The 17225-nt window shown below is 42.1% G+C and overlaps 2 protein-coding genes and 1 non-coding gene across 3 annotated transcripts; 2 read left to right on the top strand and 1 right to left on the bottom strand.

The window, feature by feature from the left end:
* Positions 1–1217: 1217 nt before the first annotated feature.
* slc38a7 (solute carrier family 38 member 7) lies at positions 1218–7987 on the top strand. Its single transcript, XM_041859679.2, has 12 exons — positions 1218–1303; positions 3078–3574; positions 3715–3768; positions 3867–4011; positions 5183–5327; positions 5500–5598; positions 5790–5847; positions 5962–6076; positions 6202–6349; positions 6439–6638; positions 6717–6768; positions 6867–7987. The coding sequence occupies exons 2-12, from the start codon at positions 3320–3322 to the stop codon at positions 6982–6984; spliced, it is 1389 nt and encodes a 462-aa protein (XP_041715613.2). The 5' UTR covers positions 1218–1303; positions 3078–3319; the 3' UTR covers positions 6985–7987.
* A 679-nt stretch (positions 7988–8666) lies between these two features.
* Positions 8667–12839, bottom strand: si:ch211-122f10.4 (cathepsin A-like). Its single transcript, XM_041859678.2, is given in 12 exon segments — positions 8667–9299; positions 9444–9533; positions 9663–9685; positions 9688–9824; positions 9951–10105; positions 10273–10422; positions 10545–10629; positions 10788–10879; positions 11199–11357; positions 11583–11720; positions 11865–11976; positions 12664–12839. Coding segments are annotated over 12 exon segments (1401 nt in total). The 3' UTR covers positions 8667–9215.
* A 1122-nt stretch (positions 12840–13961) lies between these two features.
* Positions 13962–14084, top strand: LOC121548445. Its single transcript, XR_005996654.1, has one exon. It is a non-coding gene; the product is annotated as a small nucleolar RNA SNORA76 (small nucleolar RNA).
* The last annotated feature ends 3141 nt before the right edge of the window (positions 14085–17225 follow it).

Below are 17225 nucleotides of genomic sequence, written 5' to 3'. Positions count from 1 at the left end.
TCAGCTGTTTAAAGCTGGTGTACAGAACCGAAAGTAAAATGCAAAAATGAAACTTTAAAATGAGAAGCATAGACATAGCGCACATAGAACAGATCTACTGCTTCTTAGACTTACTTTACAATGACTGATCTATAACTCACATTTCTATGTGAATTTTGTCCAAAAAGTTACAAATTGCAGATTTAAAAGGATAGACTCCTATGACGGTGCTCTTGTATTTCCACAAGAGAAGGCATTTCACAAGTGTGTTATTTAGATCACTGGGCGACTCCTATCCCATCCGTTTCAGAACCAAGAGGTTATAGAACTTCTATTAATACATATAAAAAGTTGTACAAACAGTGTTTTGCTCCATGGATCAGCCTTCAAACATTTTCTCTGTGTGTGTCTTTCTGATTGTAACAAGACAGATTGTGCAGGGAAATGCACCTTTCTGCTGTCTACTCATAAAGGATAAGCTGCTCTCTCACAATGTTAGGGTTAGCGCAAAATAAAAAAGAACTATATGGAGCATCAGTCATGTCTTTCTCTGAACAATTAATAAAATATCTGTCATTGAAATGAGAACTGGGCTTATTTTGTAGTTCTTTCTGAAATGAATATTGTCAAGCCAAATGTAAGAAACTGAACTGATACCGTTGGACTACGGCAGTGGTTCCCAACCTTTTTCAGTTACTGTACCACCAACTGAATTTTGCTCTGGCCAGAGTACCCCTGAAGTACCCCCTCGTGCATTTTACCAGTAGGCCTATGGTCTCATGAATCTTCTCAAGTACCCCCAGGGGTCCTAGTACCCCTGGTTGGGAACCACTGGACTACAGTGTAGGACATGATTTTACTACTTAAATCATTGTTTTTTTAGACACAAAATACTCTCATTTTTTGAAGATGTATCTGCAGTACACAGGAGGTTGGTGGCACATTAATTGGGGAGGACGGGCTCGTGACAATGGCTGGAGCGGAATAGGTGGAATGGTATCAAATACATCAAACACATGGTTTCCATATGTTTAATGCCATTCTATTCGCTCTGTTCCGGCCATTATTATGAGCCATCCTCCCCTTAGCAGCCTCCTGTGCTGCAGTATCTACCCTGCGAAAACCCTCTGGCATGATTTTGCTTTGTTCTCGTGGCAGTAAACTATAATTCCCACCATGCACTTCGTTTTTAATGATGTCATTTTACATCGTCACATGATCACATCCCAATCAAGTCACATGCCATCCTTGCTTGTTCAGCAGGAATTTCACTGCGCGTGCGGTTGTTGCAGAAAAACACAAGCATCGGAGAGACAATAGAGAGGTATTTATCGAGTATTTGAGTATATTATATGTATTTTCATATTTTTAACTGAGCTGGTTAAATAATATGTAGATAGGGAGGTCGGTAGCAGCTTTCGAAAACTATCAGCCAGCTAGCAACAGCTGACGATGATGCGGTGCCGGTGTCCACTTTGTTATAATAACATCACCAATCAGGATCATTGTCGTGATTTGTGATTTTCTAGGCCTGTAGCTAGATCTGAATCTAAGATTCAGCTGCTTTATATGCAAAGTTGACTATTAGTAAAGCTACCAAATTTTCTGTATTTTATGAATGTTTCTTGCTTTGTTATTGTTTAGGTAGCTCCAGTGGCGTTTCTATGATTTGAGGACATTGGGGGCTTAGCCCAAATCCAGAAGGGGAACACTAGTAGGGGGGTCCGTGGGCATCCTCCCCTGGAAGAAGACATGTAATTTCAATAGCTAAATGCATCAATCGGGTGAACTTTGAGATTAACATTGAGAGATTAAAATTATTAAAGCTGCAACATGTAACTTTTTGGGTGACCTGACCAAATTCACATAGAAATGTGAGTCATAGATCGGTCATTCTCATTGAAAGCAAGTCTTAGAAGCGGGATATGTTATATGTGCGATATTTCTATGCTTCCCGTTCTTAAGTATCGTTTTTGCGTCTTTTACTTTCAGTTTTGTACACCAGCTTCAAACAACCTAAAATATATTTCACAGCAGTTTAGATGGTACAATGATTCTCTACACTGAGGGCTTGTTTTGTCATATAAACTGAAATTAGGCGAACAATTAGAATTTTTGCAACCAGAAAATGGTGGTGCGATTTCTGCATATTGCACCTTTTAAGGATTTGGTAAAAAATCATAATAAATGTAGGTAAAGTATCCCTTTTTAAAATAGGGCTGAAAGAAAGTCCTGCAGGGGGTATATTTTCCGTTAAGGGGCTTTGAAAATGTTCAAGACATGACAATTAATTTCTCCAAGTCACCTCAACTTCAAGAAAAATCTAAAGGGGGTTGAGGCTGACTAGTTGCAGACACTTGTCATCTTTTAGTACGTAGGTAAGATGTTTTATGGTCTTACCACCTCTGCCTAGCAGCTTGTGAACACTACTAAAATGACGACAAAATAATTGAGGTAAGAGAAGTATGTAGTCTATTTCCCTTTGACTAAATGAAGTGATATTAAGTTGTTATCCACCTTGTATTTCAATATAGCCTATTATCATTTATGACTTACAATCAACATGTTCATGACATAGCTTACCTACCTGAATGCCTACAAAAATGCATAGCCTCTGACAAGCACAATAATTAGCCTGTTTAGTGTGTAGGTCACACGCCTGACAGTGAGGTTTACAACAGTTATCTACTGTGAGACACCGTGTCATCATGAGAACAGTGACCCTGATCACTGAAGTCCACTGTACTGTGATCCTACTCTTTAATGCTTCTCAGGGATATGAAGTGAACATCTCTTGGGATCAGACCTATCTAAAACTAATGACCACATGTCTCTTTAGAATGTGTTTCAGAGGGATGCTGTAATAGCAGGGTTAGGCAACTAGATTCAGCCGAGGGGCGATTTTTGTCGGAGCGAATGTTCGGGGGGCCGGAACATAATTATAATAATTTTGAACACCGCAAATTGACCACAACTAGGCCCAAAAAGAGATTGTATTTGAAAATAACAATTTCATACCTAGGTAGTAAGCACTTAGAGAGAGCTGAGATAAGGTGCCCAGAAGGCCAAAGCTGTAATGTGTGTTTGTCTTGTTGCAGATTGAAGAAAGGGTTGACTGCTGGGTAACACTACATCCACTTTGAGGATAAACTGACAAGCAGTCATCTGTGTCCTGAATGTCACAAGAGCCACAACAAACCTTCAGACTGACCCCTCAACCCAAACTATGAATACCCTCAACTCAGCTCTTTAGTGTTGAAGTCTGTGTTCAACAGAGTAGGGTGAATTTGGGGGTGTTTTAGGTAGGATTTTTGGGGTTGTGCCAGCCGGGTGGTGTCCCATGGCGATTAACAGTGAGGCGGGGGACTGGGCCGAGGCTGGGAGTGAAGATGCTGGTGAGAGAGCGTGGTTACTGCAGAGCCCCAGTGTGGAGTCCGTTCGGCCCCCTGTGTCAGACAGGGAGAGGAGTGGAGGGGTGTCGGCCACAGCCGCTGTCTTCATTGTGGTGAATGCTGCGCTGGGGGCAGGACTACTCAACTTTCCCGCCGCCTTCAACATGGCTGGAGGCGTGATTGCAGGGGTGGTGCTACAGATGGTGAGTGCTACAGACACACACACACTTTTGAGACCGAAGCCTGCACACTGTGGCACTCCAGGAGCAGAAGTGAGAAATACTGCATATATATATTATACAGGGATGTATTTGTTAAAACGTCCTGTTTTTGTGTGTTGTAGGCCATGCTGATTTTCATAATCAGCGGTCTGGTGATCCTGGCATACTGCTCCCAGGTTAGTAAGTTCCCCCCCTCTTACGAACACACAATTGACAATTTAAGACATTCTTATCCAGCAGTACTCTTCCTAGTGACCCTGTGCTCTTTGCCTAGGTCAGTAATGAGGGCACCTATCAGGAGGTGGTGCGGGCATCGTGTGGGAAGGTCACAGGGGTCATCTGTGAGGTGGCCATCGCCGTCTACACCTTTGGCACCTGCATTGCCTTCTTTATTGTCATTGGAGACCAGCTGGACCGCTGTGAGTGTTTCTCACACATAGATCATGAACATGTGTACACACACACACATTTTAAAGTACTTTATTTGAATCCACAAATCGAATTACAGTCGAGAAGAATTCAAACAATTCAAAAGGACACATATCTGGACACTTATGAATGCATTTACTTGAAGAGCAGTGCAGATGCAAAGTTTGGTAACAGAATGACGGCACAATGGTTTTCACTGTGTTACTGTAGAATTGCCCACCTTCTTCTCCAAACAGCTAAGCTGCCCATGACAGCTGACACAGAGCAGTGCCTCGCCCGCTGCTTTGCCTTTGTCCTATGCAGGTCTGCAATCTGAAGCCCACGTACTGTCAGCCTATGTACATGACCGAGGCTCCTATATATCAGCACTACAAGTTTGCACTGATAAAAAAGGCTGTTCAGGGGCTGGTATTTCAGCAATGGTCTGCTCCATATAGGAGTCAAAAGAGTAACCCACTTCCAAAATGAGCTCGTCCCCCACAACAACAATATCTGGCATATTCGGTATACAAGAAAACTCAACATCAAATCAGCCTCCTCTGACAAGATAATGTTTGTGAATATGCACTGATGGTGGTACTGTCTGTCTCACCTCACTAGCTATCAGGTCAATGAGGCAGTCATGTCTAGCTATGTATAAGTCCTTGTATGAACGGCAAACATTAACAACATGTGCAACAGTCTCCATCACACACACAGTTGACGAAACAGAAGGTCATTTCACTCAAAGTTGCAGATTGTAGCATTGGCTAGCCTTTTTCACCAGTTGTTTTCCATTTCCTTTGTACCTTCAAAAAAGGTTAACTTCATCTGTTGCACCATCACACTATCTGTGTGTTTGTTGATGTGTTGTATTAGTGTAATCAGAAAGGGTTATTATCACTGTGGATAAGAACCAAGGGAGTTTGGAATGAGATCCTCTCTAGCTCAGCTGTTTAGATGTGCCGTCATAATGAAATGGCCATTAAGGCTTTAAGTGCTGACCGGTTGGAAAGCCACCTTAGGTCAGCCTCAGATGGACTATGACCCTGCTATCAGATAGCCTGCACTACAACAATTCTACTTTAAATAAGACGTTAGTCAATGGAATGTTCTGTTTGCTCTTCTGCCTTTCCTCTATCTCTCTCACTTCCTCTACTCACTATCTCTCTCTTTCTGTAGTGATAGCTGCAATAGCCCATTTGCCAGATGGTGTGGTCGGTGGTCACTGGTACATTGACCGTAAGTTCACCATTTGTGTGACTGCCATCCTGGTCATTCTGCCTCTCTCCATCCCCAAAGAGATTGGCTTCCAGAAATACGCCAGGTATGCCTTGCTGCATCCAACAAATACACGTTTACAAATTTACCAAGTACACTTTCCCACACCACCCTTTAGTCTACAACTGATGATTGAATTAGAATTTGAAGCCTGCTTATTATCAGTAGGCTATATGAATACAGGTCAGTCTGTGATAGTGCTGTTCTCCTGTTTTTAGTGCCCTGAGTGTTGTTGGCACCTGGTATGTCACCATTGTGGTAATCCTGAAATACATCTGGCCTGATAAAGAGATGACCCCCGGCTACATTCCAACCAGGTAAGCTAACTGAACTACATATACAATTCCCACTCATTCAGACCCGTTCCCTACACCCATGGTGCCAGACGGGACATAGAGTTCAGAAACTGCATTTCAGCCCACTCGCCTTTCATTAAAGCACAGTCTACATCAAACTACAGTTCCCATCATGCTTTGTTTGTGTTGATCAGCCAGTATGTCTGTTACAGCCCGTCCTCCTGGAGTGCAGTGTTGAACGCCATGCCCACCATTTGCTTTGGCTTCCAGGTATCTGTCTGTGTTTGTGAGTGTGTGCATATGGCTATTTCTATTACTTGATTGAAAAATGCTTGAAATTACTAATATCCTCACACAATCTCTCTCACTTTCTCTATCTCTCAGTGTCATGTGAGCAGTGTGCCAGTGTTTAATAGCATGAGAAGGAGTGAGATCAAGCCCTGGGGAGGTGTGGTCACCGTCGGCATGATCATCTGCCTCTTCGTCTACACTGGCACAGGTGTGTGTGTTCGTCAAGTGTGTGGGTCTACAGTCAGTTCTGAATGCATTGGGTTTTGTTGTATGGCATGGCTCATTTCTTGTGTGATTTGTTGATGTGTTAATGGTGCATACTCCCTGTCTCAGGTGTCTGTGGCTTTCTGTCATTTGGGTCTAACGTCAGTCAGGATGTGCTGATGTCATATCCTCCTAACGACATCGCCATGGCAATCGCAAGAGCCTTCATCGTAATCTGTGTTATCACCTCCTATCCCATTCTACACTTCTGTGGCCGGTGAGACACTTTAACCTTACCCTACAAAGCACAAAGTGTGCCACCCATGCCATTTCAATGCTACATTGTTGTGTAACTTGTTTCTTCAGGGCGGTGCTTGAGGGGCTATGGCTCCGTTTCCGTGGCGAGCAGGTGGAGTTGTGTGTGAGGCGTGAGCGGAGACGCAGGGTGTTGCAGACGCTTGTGTGGTTCACGATCACACTCGTCCTTGCGCTCTTCATCCCCGACATTGGCCGAGTCATCTCCCTCATCGGAGGACTGGCAGCCTGCTTCATCTTTGTCTTCCCAGGTATGACCAGTGTGTGTGTGTTTTACAATGTGTTTATATCAGCAATAAGCATAATGCCTGTTCTGCTCTCCCCTGCAGGTCTGTGTCTGATTCAGGCAAAGCTCTCAGAAACAGAGGTCCGATCTGCTAGGTAAGACGAGACTCACTACCTGTACGTAATTGAAGAAATGTAAATGAAGAAATCTCCTGATGTGACTGTTAGTGAACGCTGATCTCCTCTCTCCATAGCTGGCATGGGATGGTGGTCTACGGTGTCATCATGGTAACCATCGGCGCTTTCATCTTTGGCCAGACCACCGCCAATGCCATCTATCAAGACATCATCCACTATCCGGACAGCCAATAGAATTCTGACCAGCAAGACTCTTTGCTGGATGAGGAGGGGATGCAGGTCTATGCTGCTATTCTGAACTTTATTGACTTATATCAGGATGTGGAGGATCCAACACACATGCAAACACACTCCCTCCTGTGACCTCTCCTGCATGCCGCACGTCTCGTTGTCTCCCTGACGATGAAACCGCTCCATAGCACTCGTGTCACCCATGGAGCGATGCTCTTGGATTGGATGAGAGTCCTGAGAGCAACCACTGACAAGGGACCTATCTTGTCTTTTAAAAAGATTATGCCAATTTTATGTTGCTGTTTTTATTTAATTCTATTGTGGGAGTAGTCCTGTGTTTTGCCCCGTTGTGGGCAGCAGTACCAAATCCGTCTTGACATTCTCAGCCCCTCCCTATGCTTTTCCCTGCTGGCCCAGCATGCACAACCACAGGTGGCATCCCATCCCTCAAGAAACTGGGCAGTGGGAGAGGGTACCTCTCCCCCTGGGTACCTCTGATAGTTGTTGTTACTGATGAGTAATGAACATACTGTTTTAAGAATGTGGCCAAACATTTCCATCCATTTTTGTATTACTTTTACAATTCCAATGATCAAGTGGTTTGAAGACGTATCCTGAAATTGTAGTTCTTAAACCTGTAATGTGGCAAGTGTATTATAATTTTAAGCGATTTTGAATGCCTTTGAGATTTCAGAAGTCTGGGGTCTTAAGCTGATTCCTGAAGTTAAACGATTGTATTGGGCCTAGCTTTAAGGGACAAAAAGCTATCATGTTCAAAGGGATTGTTCCCTCAGGGCAGAAATTACTGTTTTAGAATTACTTGAATGAGATTGGAAATGCTCATTACTTTTGTTTTATGATTTGTATTCCATAATTGGAGCCAAGGGAAATCGTTTTTTTCTGAACTGAACCAATTTAGTCATCTGGTTGAACAATAAGCAGTCGTAATCCTGACTTCTCCTGTTATCAATCTACATTTTAATAAACTGATGGTTTTGTCATTGAATTCAGATTGTCATGTTTTTACTAACATGAGGGTTTAGGACAAAACTATCTAGTCTTATCAGGTGAATGATTATGGCAAGTAAAAATTATAATTTAAAAATGAATAGATTTGGTAGACAGTTTGACCAGTCTATTAGCTAGAAAGGTATATTGGTGTGTAAAAAAATCTGCAATTCAAAAAAAATAAAAAATCAATTGAGCTGGGAGAAACTTTAGCGTTTTTCTAGCCAATTTCCAGCAATTCTACACAGTGACATGGAGTGGAGACAATTTTGCCATGACTAATGCTTTGTTCCTCTGCTCAAACAAATCAGTGGGTATGTGCCCCGAATGCCTTTTAAAACCCTGTCTATCTTTTTTGATTGTTAGTTCTCAAACAGTATTACATCTATTTAAAATACCAATATTTTTCCTCCCAAAAAAAGTAATTGCGGACCCCTGCAGTACCCGTTTGAAAACGCCTGTCCAATTAAATTTGCTGACTGAGCCTGTTGTGTACTGCATCTTCTGGATGGTGGCTGAGAATGGGATTTTTGGTGCTCAATCACCATCCCTGGAATTCACCACCATTATCTTTACATGTCTATGGAACAGTCACTTAAGATTACTTGGATGTTTTTACACGTTCTGTTAATTAACCATGTTTAAAAAATGCTCTTAAATTAATGAGATACAAATTATTTCATAAAAACCATTTATTTGAAAGACAAAGAATGTTAGATTATTTTAAAGTGCTGATTGGCCTTTTGGCTATTTGAGTTCCACAGCATTTCAGCTCCCCCAAGTGGTGACAACTGAAAACCCCTGATTAAAAAAACTGCATGAGGAAATTCACAAAAGGCAAATGACAGTTCTGATGAGACTAATAAGCTGCTAATCAGTTAAAGCCAACCAGAGTGATTGCACAGCATCACTAAAGGAAGATTGAGGTGGATCACATCAAAACATTTCTGTAAGGCTATTAATATGTAGTTTGCTTCAAGAAAAGTAAAATGATACATTTACTGAAATTAAGAAATGGCTTAGTCCCCAACACTGATAAGTGTGTGCACTTGCTTTGATCTACTGAGCTCTTACTTGGAGTGCAACAGAAACATGTCATTTGATCACAATACAAAAACATTGAACAGATCCCCTTTTCCACCCAACCCTCCCTGAGAAAAATGGGCCATCATCCTGACCAACTAATAAGTCCCATTACTGACACGGAAGCAGCCCCAGGAGAATGCTCAGTAGGGTTTGTTGGACAGGAAGGACTGGAACATGTCTAAGGCGGGGCCTGGAGCCCACTGCGGCACCATGTGACCAGCGCCCTGAAACAGAGGATGGGATTAGAACGCAGCAGCCTCCCCTGTTGCATCCACTAATCTTTATGAACATATACAATGTGTCTGTGGTGTGTTAATGAGTCTGAAGACAGTGAATCAATGCCAATATGCTAACTAAGTAGTGCTTACCTTCACAGTCAGGAAGGTGATGTTTCCATACTGCTCGTAGAAGCCGGCAATCTGGTCATCAGATATCCAGCTCTGGTACTTGGTGGTTGTCTGGAAATGAAAGAAAACAAAGTCTTCACAATGCATGCCCTGTGAGTTACAAACATGTCAAATACCCTGCAACCCAGCATACAAATCTCTATGCCACATGACCCAAATACCAGTCTTCAAGAGCCTTACCTTCTGGTTGAGCTGCTCCACAACCACTTGTCTCCCAGGAAGTTGCAGGCCATGTCAGTGTCTCCGTTATAGACCAGCGCCCGCACCCCCAGAGACAGCAGCTTCAGATACACATCCTTCACTGTCGGGTAGATGTTGGTGTACTGTCCCCCCACCACGTCACTACATAGAGAGTTATGGTAAAGAGGTCCTTTTGTAGGTAGTTTACTGTTGTCAGGTTTTAGGTGTTCCTTTGCTGAATTTAGACTTCCTGAGTGTTAGGGATGTGTGGGTACTTGTGTAATATACCTGCAGATGTCCCAGGGCGGAAGTGTATCAGGGATGTGTAGGGCTTTCCTCACATCACCCCGGTTGAGCCAGTTCATCTGAGCTGTGCTGTTAATGCAAGGAGGGACCTCACCCACCGAAGGAGTTTGGCCAGCGATGGACGGCACCTTCAGCAGCTACAGCGACACAAAGTACTTACATAACACACCAATATCTTCCATCATAACCACTTCAAACATAATTAGAGAATAACTGGAACAACCCTTCTGAACACAAGACTATCAATATCTAATGCCAGGATGGACTTGAACACTGTATTCCTCCATGGGGAGGGGGCACTTACCTGGAAGGTGTCCCAGTGCTTCCTGTAGTTCCTGAAGAGGTGGCTCATGCTCCTCTCATAGGCTCTGGCCCTAACGCCACCCTCACAGTCCAGGTAAAGTGCATACTCATTCAGCCCAGAATCATACACAATACTAAAGGCCTGGCTCAACTGAGAGAGCAAGAAAGGACAAGTACACATTTCTATGTTAAACCTGCGCATGTAATAGTAGCCCAATTTCTGTATGATGTATAATACTTCTTATCTGTTTGTAAAAGTGTGTCCATGTGTACCAGTGTCTTGCAGGCCTCCTTGCTGTTGTTGAAGAAGTTACAGGTTCCCTTATCGCAGCAGTTTGTGTTCAGATCTGTCCACAGTCTGCAAGAGGATAGTTTACTTACACATTACAATGTCTTGTAACAGAAGCATCAGACAAGCCTATACATATGTTGTGGGGCTTTTGAAAGGAATTATCTCTAGTAATGTAAACATAGCAACACAGTCCCACATGAGTGAATGTGTTGTGTGTTTCTTACTGTTCTCCAAAGAGGCCATGGTAGTAACCAAAGTAGATCAGAGACTGGTCATTCAGGGCAAAGCTACTGAGGCCATTACCCACTGCAAAGCCCTGACAAACACATTAAATGAGTTCTTTATAACTGGCAGATACATATTAGATTCATGGCATCCTCTCCTTGCCTCCTTTTCTTCATAATCATTGACAGGTGATTGGATAGGATTGAATTCCATCGCATTGCTTTCAACTTTTATGCTCAGTCTTCTGATTTTAAAATCAAATTTGATTTGCCACATGTGCCGAATACAACAGGTGTAGACATTACCGTGAAATGCTTACTTACAGCCCTTAACCAACAATGCATTTATTTTTTAGAGTGTAAGAGGGGAATCCACTCAAAACAATTAAGTCGGTGTGTGAATCAACTCACCTTGAAGTTAATCTTTGCGGTCCCTGTGGCTACACGCTGGCTGAGTGTCGGGGCATAGATCCCACCATAACTCTCACCGATGATGAAGAACTCATTCTGTGTGAAGTTTGGAAACTTGGCAAAGAAACTCTGCAGAGCTAGGTAGTTGTCATCAGCCACCTAATAGTAAGGGGGAGATAAATCAGTTACTATTACTTTAGTATTCAATTAGGAAGCGTGAACTGCATTATTTATTTCTGAGCCACTGTCAGTGGAGCACAACACTGGAAAGTTCAGATAGGCATGTCTGTTATACACACTGTATTTCTATGACAAGAGGTATATAATCATGTCCGATTTATTCAATGCATTTCACTCTCCTGAATGAGACCTTGATGAGCTCACCTGGTCGTCGTCAGTTTTGTACTTTTGGTTGTCAGAGTAGGAGTATCCCACACCTGCAGGGGACTCTAGGTATAGAACGTTGGCGATCCTGTTCCAGCTGAACTTATTCTCATACAGAGTGGCCCCATCATCATTCACCTGAGGGAGACAAAATTATGTTGTTATTCTGTGTGACTCAGAATTGCTGCATACAATAAGATTACACTGGGACACACAGGCACAAACTGAAATCACAGGTCCTGCTAAGCTCATGCTGAAAAGGTAAGGTGTGGGAGAACTCACATGGAAGGGGCCATTCTCTGACAGAAAGCCGTCCAGCGAGCTGCAGCCTGGCCCTCCGTTCAGCCACAGCACAACAGGGTCCTTCAGTGGGTCCCTCTGTGAGGTCACAAACCTGGGGGAGCAGGGAGGTAGAGGGCCAGGTTAACGGGAGATAGGGAGCACCCGAAGACACACTTGGTGCACTCCGCACTTAATTCTAGACCCCAGGTACAACAGTGTCTGCTGATTATTTTAATGTGTGCTTACGTGGACGTGTGTGTACAGTATGTGTGTGGCCTGTAGAACACTAGAATAAAAGTTTGTCATGTGTTATTTTGTCATTCATTAACTTCTCATAGCTTATGGCAAAGGGTGTTCTAGCTCTTAAACGTCTCAATGAAAGTACAAGCTACAACACCATGCTTTACCGATGCTGGAGGAAGTAGTAAAAGAGAAAGTATAAACAATAATCTAGTCCAGCTTCAGAAGTGTTTCCACTTCTGCCTGTCTGACTTTCTATCTGAAGTTGTATTTTGTTAAACAATCTTCAGTTGTCTCTGTAATAACTACTGTATGTATTAATTTACTATTGAGCAATAGTCACTCTTGTAAGTTTATTTGATGACTTTTTAAAAAGATAATACGGTTATTTATGCCATGCGTTGATTAATTTATTATTTCACCCATTTGGAATAAACCGATTCCCACTGATGCATATTGTAGCAAACTGATGTTGTGCACGAGCTGGAGTTTCTGAAAGCATCCCCAACCAGAACAAACACTATAAGTTGTTAGTTAGTATGGCATTACTGATACTCACCAGTAATGGAGAAACTTTCCAGGGCTGGCTTTCAAATAGCCCGACCATTGCCGGTAGTTTGGTTTAAACGACATTCCCGGTAGTTCGGTTACCTCGTCAGGGGCGTAGTCTGCCCATGTAAGACACGAAACAGCAAGGAAACACACCACCAAACTAACAAAATACATGCTAGTCATGTCGAGGACGAAACCAGCCTAATGCACCAACGATGTTCGCCTCAAACGCTTGTGTCGAAGTCCTGTGTGCGTAACAATTGCTGTGTCTATGGCCTGTATATAGAAGCACTACAGGTCATATGACTACTAGCTGTACCTCTGGTCACGTGATCGATCTTTTGTTTTCAAGTTCATCACGATTGCGTTTCATTTGATTGGCTACATTTTTGCTTTAATAATGACTGCCGTCTGCCGGTGTCTCAGTTATGTCAAGGACGGGCATTTCGATGTTTTAATTACTCAATATGTTAATCAGTCGAAATGGCAGCGGGCAGCAAAACAACTATGGCGAGCTCTGAAAAATATGACAACTAGGCCTACCAAGAATTGCCTACATTTGCCAACATTGTTCCATCATGGCGTAACATTTAACATATCAACGTTTGATGTAACATGACAATGAAGAATGTGAGGGTGGTATAATTAGGTGGCAATGTGCATTGGTGGATGAGTGTCAGAGAAAATGGTAGCCTGTAGTCGACCTGATCGTTTTCAATAGGCCAGTAAAAGAGTAAAAACAAACAAGACAAGTGAGTATCAGTCATGCGTTTTTATAAGGGTCTCTGGAAAAATACCCCTGGAAAATGCATGATTAAAGTGATGCTATGCATATACATTATGCATATGTATGCATGGTAAGCTATCAAGAGTTGGACAATACATAGCCTAGGCCTAGGGCAACATGCAATAGTCAATGGACCAAGTTTAAATATGGTCCATTGATTATTGCATGTTATACATTGACTATTGCATGTTATACCTTTTACATCAACAGTTAGACAATACACAGTGCTTGACTTAGACAGGAGCTCACCGGAGCTGAGTACTGGAACCTCAAATGTTCTACTGCTTGAGCTCCTGCACCTCTTATAGAATATTATTCTTAAAAGTATTGTGGAGCTCTTGCACCTAAATATAAACAGTACCGGCACCCAAAATGATTACCAGCACCTATTTCAGTCCAAGTCAAGCACTAACAATACATAGCCTAAGACCTAAATTGAACAAGTTTAAATATGGTCCATTGACTATTGAATGTTATACCTCAGTGTGTGTTTTCTGGTGTTATTAAAGTGTGCGTGTGCACTATTATTGAGCCCCTGGGTCTGTGTGTGACCACTGGGGTTACGCTGTAGTGCTACAGAATCTCTCTCTCTCTCCCAGGCTCTGCTTGTTCTGTAGCCTGCGGAGAACTGAGACACAGTGACCCCTACTAACCCCCATCCCACCATCTTCCCCCCTGTGTTACTGTGTCCATGTTTGAGTATGTGTGTATGTATCAGTATCTGACAGAATAGTAACACAGATCATGTACTTATATGTAATTGAATAGTGCCCTGCGTCTCTCTCTTTTCCCTCTCAGGTGACTCCAATCAGTGTCTCATTGATACAAAGGGAAAAGGTGTAAAGGGGTGTGTCTTTGCCACCAAGATTTCACAGTCCTTTTCTACACACCCTTTAAATAATAGTAAAATCATCACAGTCAGAAGAGGACAAGCCATCTGAGGCCTCCTAGCCAGCTGCTTAGACAGGGCCTCCTCCAGCTTTCATTACACCATGTGGCTAGCGTTTCTTGCTGGCTAAGACTGAAATCCAGAAAAGATCCAGACATGATTACTGCTGCTTATGTCAGAGGACAAGTCACTCTTCTCTGATAAGGACACATATAACGTTTTATGAGTGGAGATGTTTATGAGTTTATGAGTTTCTTGTTAAATTGCCTTTCAATCCATTCTCTTAAATGTTTCAATTCCACCTGTGTCTGTCTGATGTGTCTCTATTTGTTAAACAGGCCAGAAATATATCGAATTGAATAAATGTAAAGAACAAACTTTTGCGTGTGCACCCTATCTCTACACTGAACGTCAGTCTGCAATACTTTTGACTAAGCTCATACAGAGATTTATATACTTTGTCTGGGGCGGAGACACCTGTCCTCAAACATGAGTTATAGATGCAGGGGGATCGGAGGAAACAAAATCAATATCAAAAATGTGAATCAAAATCACTTTTTTAACAATTGTTATTTTCCTTACAAACACTTTGAAAGAATATAGAATGATTTATCTGTAATAGAAACACCAATCGAATGGTTTTAACAATGGAATGTATTACAAAATACATGGTAAAGCATACTGAATCATCTACTTGTTGAATGATCATTCCCATATCTGATCCTTACAGAAGCTAACACAGATGATAAGGCATTAAATGGTGGGCGAAACATTGTTAAATTACTGCTCTAGTTTTATTTTGTATGAACTAGTAACCGCTGAAGGTGAATGAATAACAGAGTAAGATCTCCCTAGCTCAGGCAGAACTAGTGCTCCCATGTGGAGACTGTGGGTAGTTCACCCTCACTCGCTGCTCGTCAGGCGCACTGCAAAGCGGTAGGGCTTTTGAAACTGTCCTGCCAAAGAAGAGGCTGAAATCTGGGACAACTCCATCCTCAGACCAACTTTTTTACAGCAACAGTTGTCACAAATTGCTTTACAGAAACCCAGCCTAAAACCCCACAGAGCAAGCAATACAGATGCAGAAGAACAGTGGCTAGGAAACTCCATAGAAGGCAAAATCAAATAAAAGGTTTATTGGTCGTGTACATAGATTTGCAGATGTTATCGCAGGTGCAGCGAAAGGGTAATGTTTCTAGCTTCAACAGTGCAGTAATATATAGAAACAATACAATAACCAAAAAAGTAATAATAAAAACCAAGAAATTAAGAAATATCAGAAAGAGCAATATCACAGTCCAGAATATATATATATATATATATATATATATATATATATATATATATATATATATATATATGTGTGTATAGACAATATGGACAGTATATGAATAGAAAATATGTGTACAGCAGTAGATATATAGGATGAGCCATGACTAGAATACAGTATATACATTCTTGCATAACCATCACCATGAAAAAGCATAATCCTTGCCTACTCCAGTCACGGTTATTCGAGTCTTAATGTGAACAATGGGTCTGGTCACCTCTCTTGGCAAGGGCATCAAAGTCTGGTGTCATCTTTGATGTACAACATTTGAATGGTACAACAAGTCCTGGTGCTCTGCCTCTGTGTCATTGAGCAGCTGAATGAACTGACAATGGTTAAGCCCCCTTGCCCGTATAAAGTTGACAAGTTTTACAACCACTTTGACATTTTCCAGCGTTAACACACTTTTAGCATGCTTGCTTGAAAAATTATGATTGAGATTATATTCCTTAAAAACAGCAACACTTTCTTGGCATATCAGAGCAATATTAGTAAAAAATTATTTTGCTGTCCATTCTTCTTTTAACACACGACATTCAGAGTCCACTTTTCTCATTTTTGTAGTGTCGTAGTAAATATATTATGTTATAGCTTGGTCTGGCTAAAATTTTGTGCATGACCCATCTTGTGTTGGGCCTTCGGATTTAATACAATGGACAAAGACTTCTATCTTGTCGGCCTTGTCAGCAGGTGGCTAAGAACAACACCCACGCCATAGGTCTCTCAGTCCTTCCAACTCACGAGTTCTCCCATGACACACACAAACACAAACACACACACACACACACATTATTACTGATAACACACGCACACACAAAATCCCTCTTTCGGCTGAACATTTTCCCAAAACACACACACACACACACACACATTATTACACACACACACATTATTACTGATAACACACGCACACACAAAATCCCTTCTTTTAGGCTGAACATCTGAAGACAGACAACCCGACTCAGAGCCAATGCAATGGAAGTGACCTCGACCAACTCATCAGGACCAATCAGAAGATCAGAACTCCTAGAATCAACCTGCTTTATTTTATTGTATAAAATGTCAGCACACAATGTTTAGGGCGCGCTCTCAGATATCTCCCTACGAGGTTGACGAACGGGTCCGTGCACGCTATTTACAGATATCTTTACCTCTGAATAAACTGCCTCATATTATACAATTATCCACCGTGTCCGAAAGTCTCTACTTGGTCTCCGTTCTCCAGTAAACTTGTTTTATCAACAAAACTTGGTAGCAGAGGTGGTTTTCTAACTCTGAATTCGGTCCATAAAAGTTGATAGAGACAGGAGACAAGTAAGAGACGGATCTGAAAGGACGGGTGACCCTGTCCGAGGAGCAGCCGGGAATCCAGCTCGCCTCAGGAAACTGATCTAGACGGCCGTCAATACAAAGGTAAGCAGAACCTGTTAAAACAAAATCTGCATATTGTATTGTAGGATAAACCCAAATTATGATCAGTAGTACTGGGCGTGAGTATGGATTACTGTGAAATTTATAACATATCTATTATGACTCAAAAGGCACATGTGTAAAGATATCTGA

The sequence above is a fragment of the Coregonus clupeaformis genome, chromosome 26, assembly GCF_020615455.1.
Source record: "Coregonus clupeaformis isolate EN_2021a chromosome 26, ASM2061545v1, whole genome shotgun sequence".
Classification (NCBI taxonomy): domain Eukaryota; kingdom Metazoa; phylum Chordata; class Actinopteri; order Salmoniformes; family Salmonidae; genus Coregonus; species Coregonus clupeaformis.
Note: the sequence above shows the minus strand (reverse complement) of the source record. Positions and strands in the feature narration are given on the sequence as shown.

What these genes read in the sequence shown, in the direction of transcription:
- slc38a7 (XM_041859679.2), top strand. Translation starts at nt 3,320, where the DNA reads ATGGCGATTAACAGTGAGGCGGGGGACTGGGCCGAGGCTGGGAGTGAA. An exon ending in CAGGGGTGGTGCTACAGATG is followed by an intron (nt 3,575 to 3,714) that starts GTGAGTGCTACA and finishes TGTGTGTTGTAG; the next exon opens with GCCATGCTGATTTTCATAAT. An exon ending in GGCTTCCAGAAATACGCCAG is followed by an intron (nt 5,328 to 5,499) that starts GTATGCCTTGCT and finishes TCCTGTTTTTAG; the next exon opens with TGCCCTGAGTGTTGTTGGCA.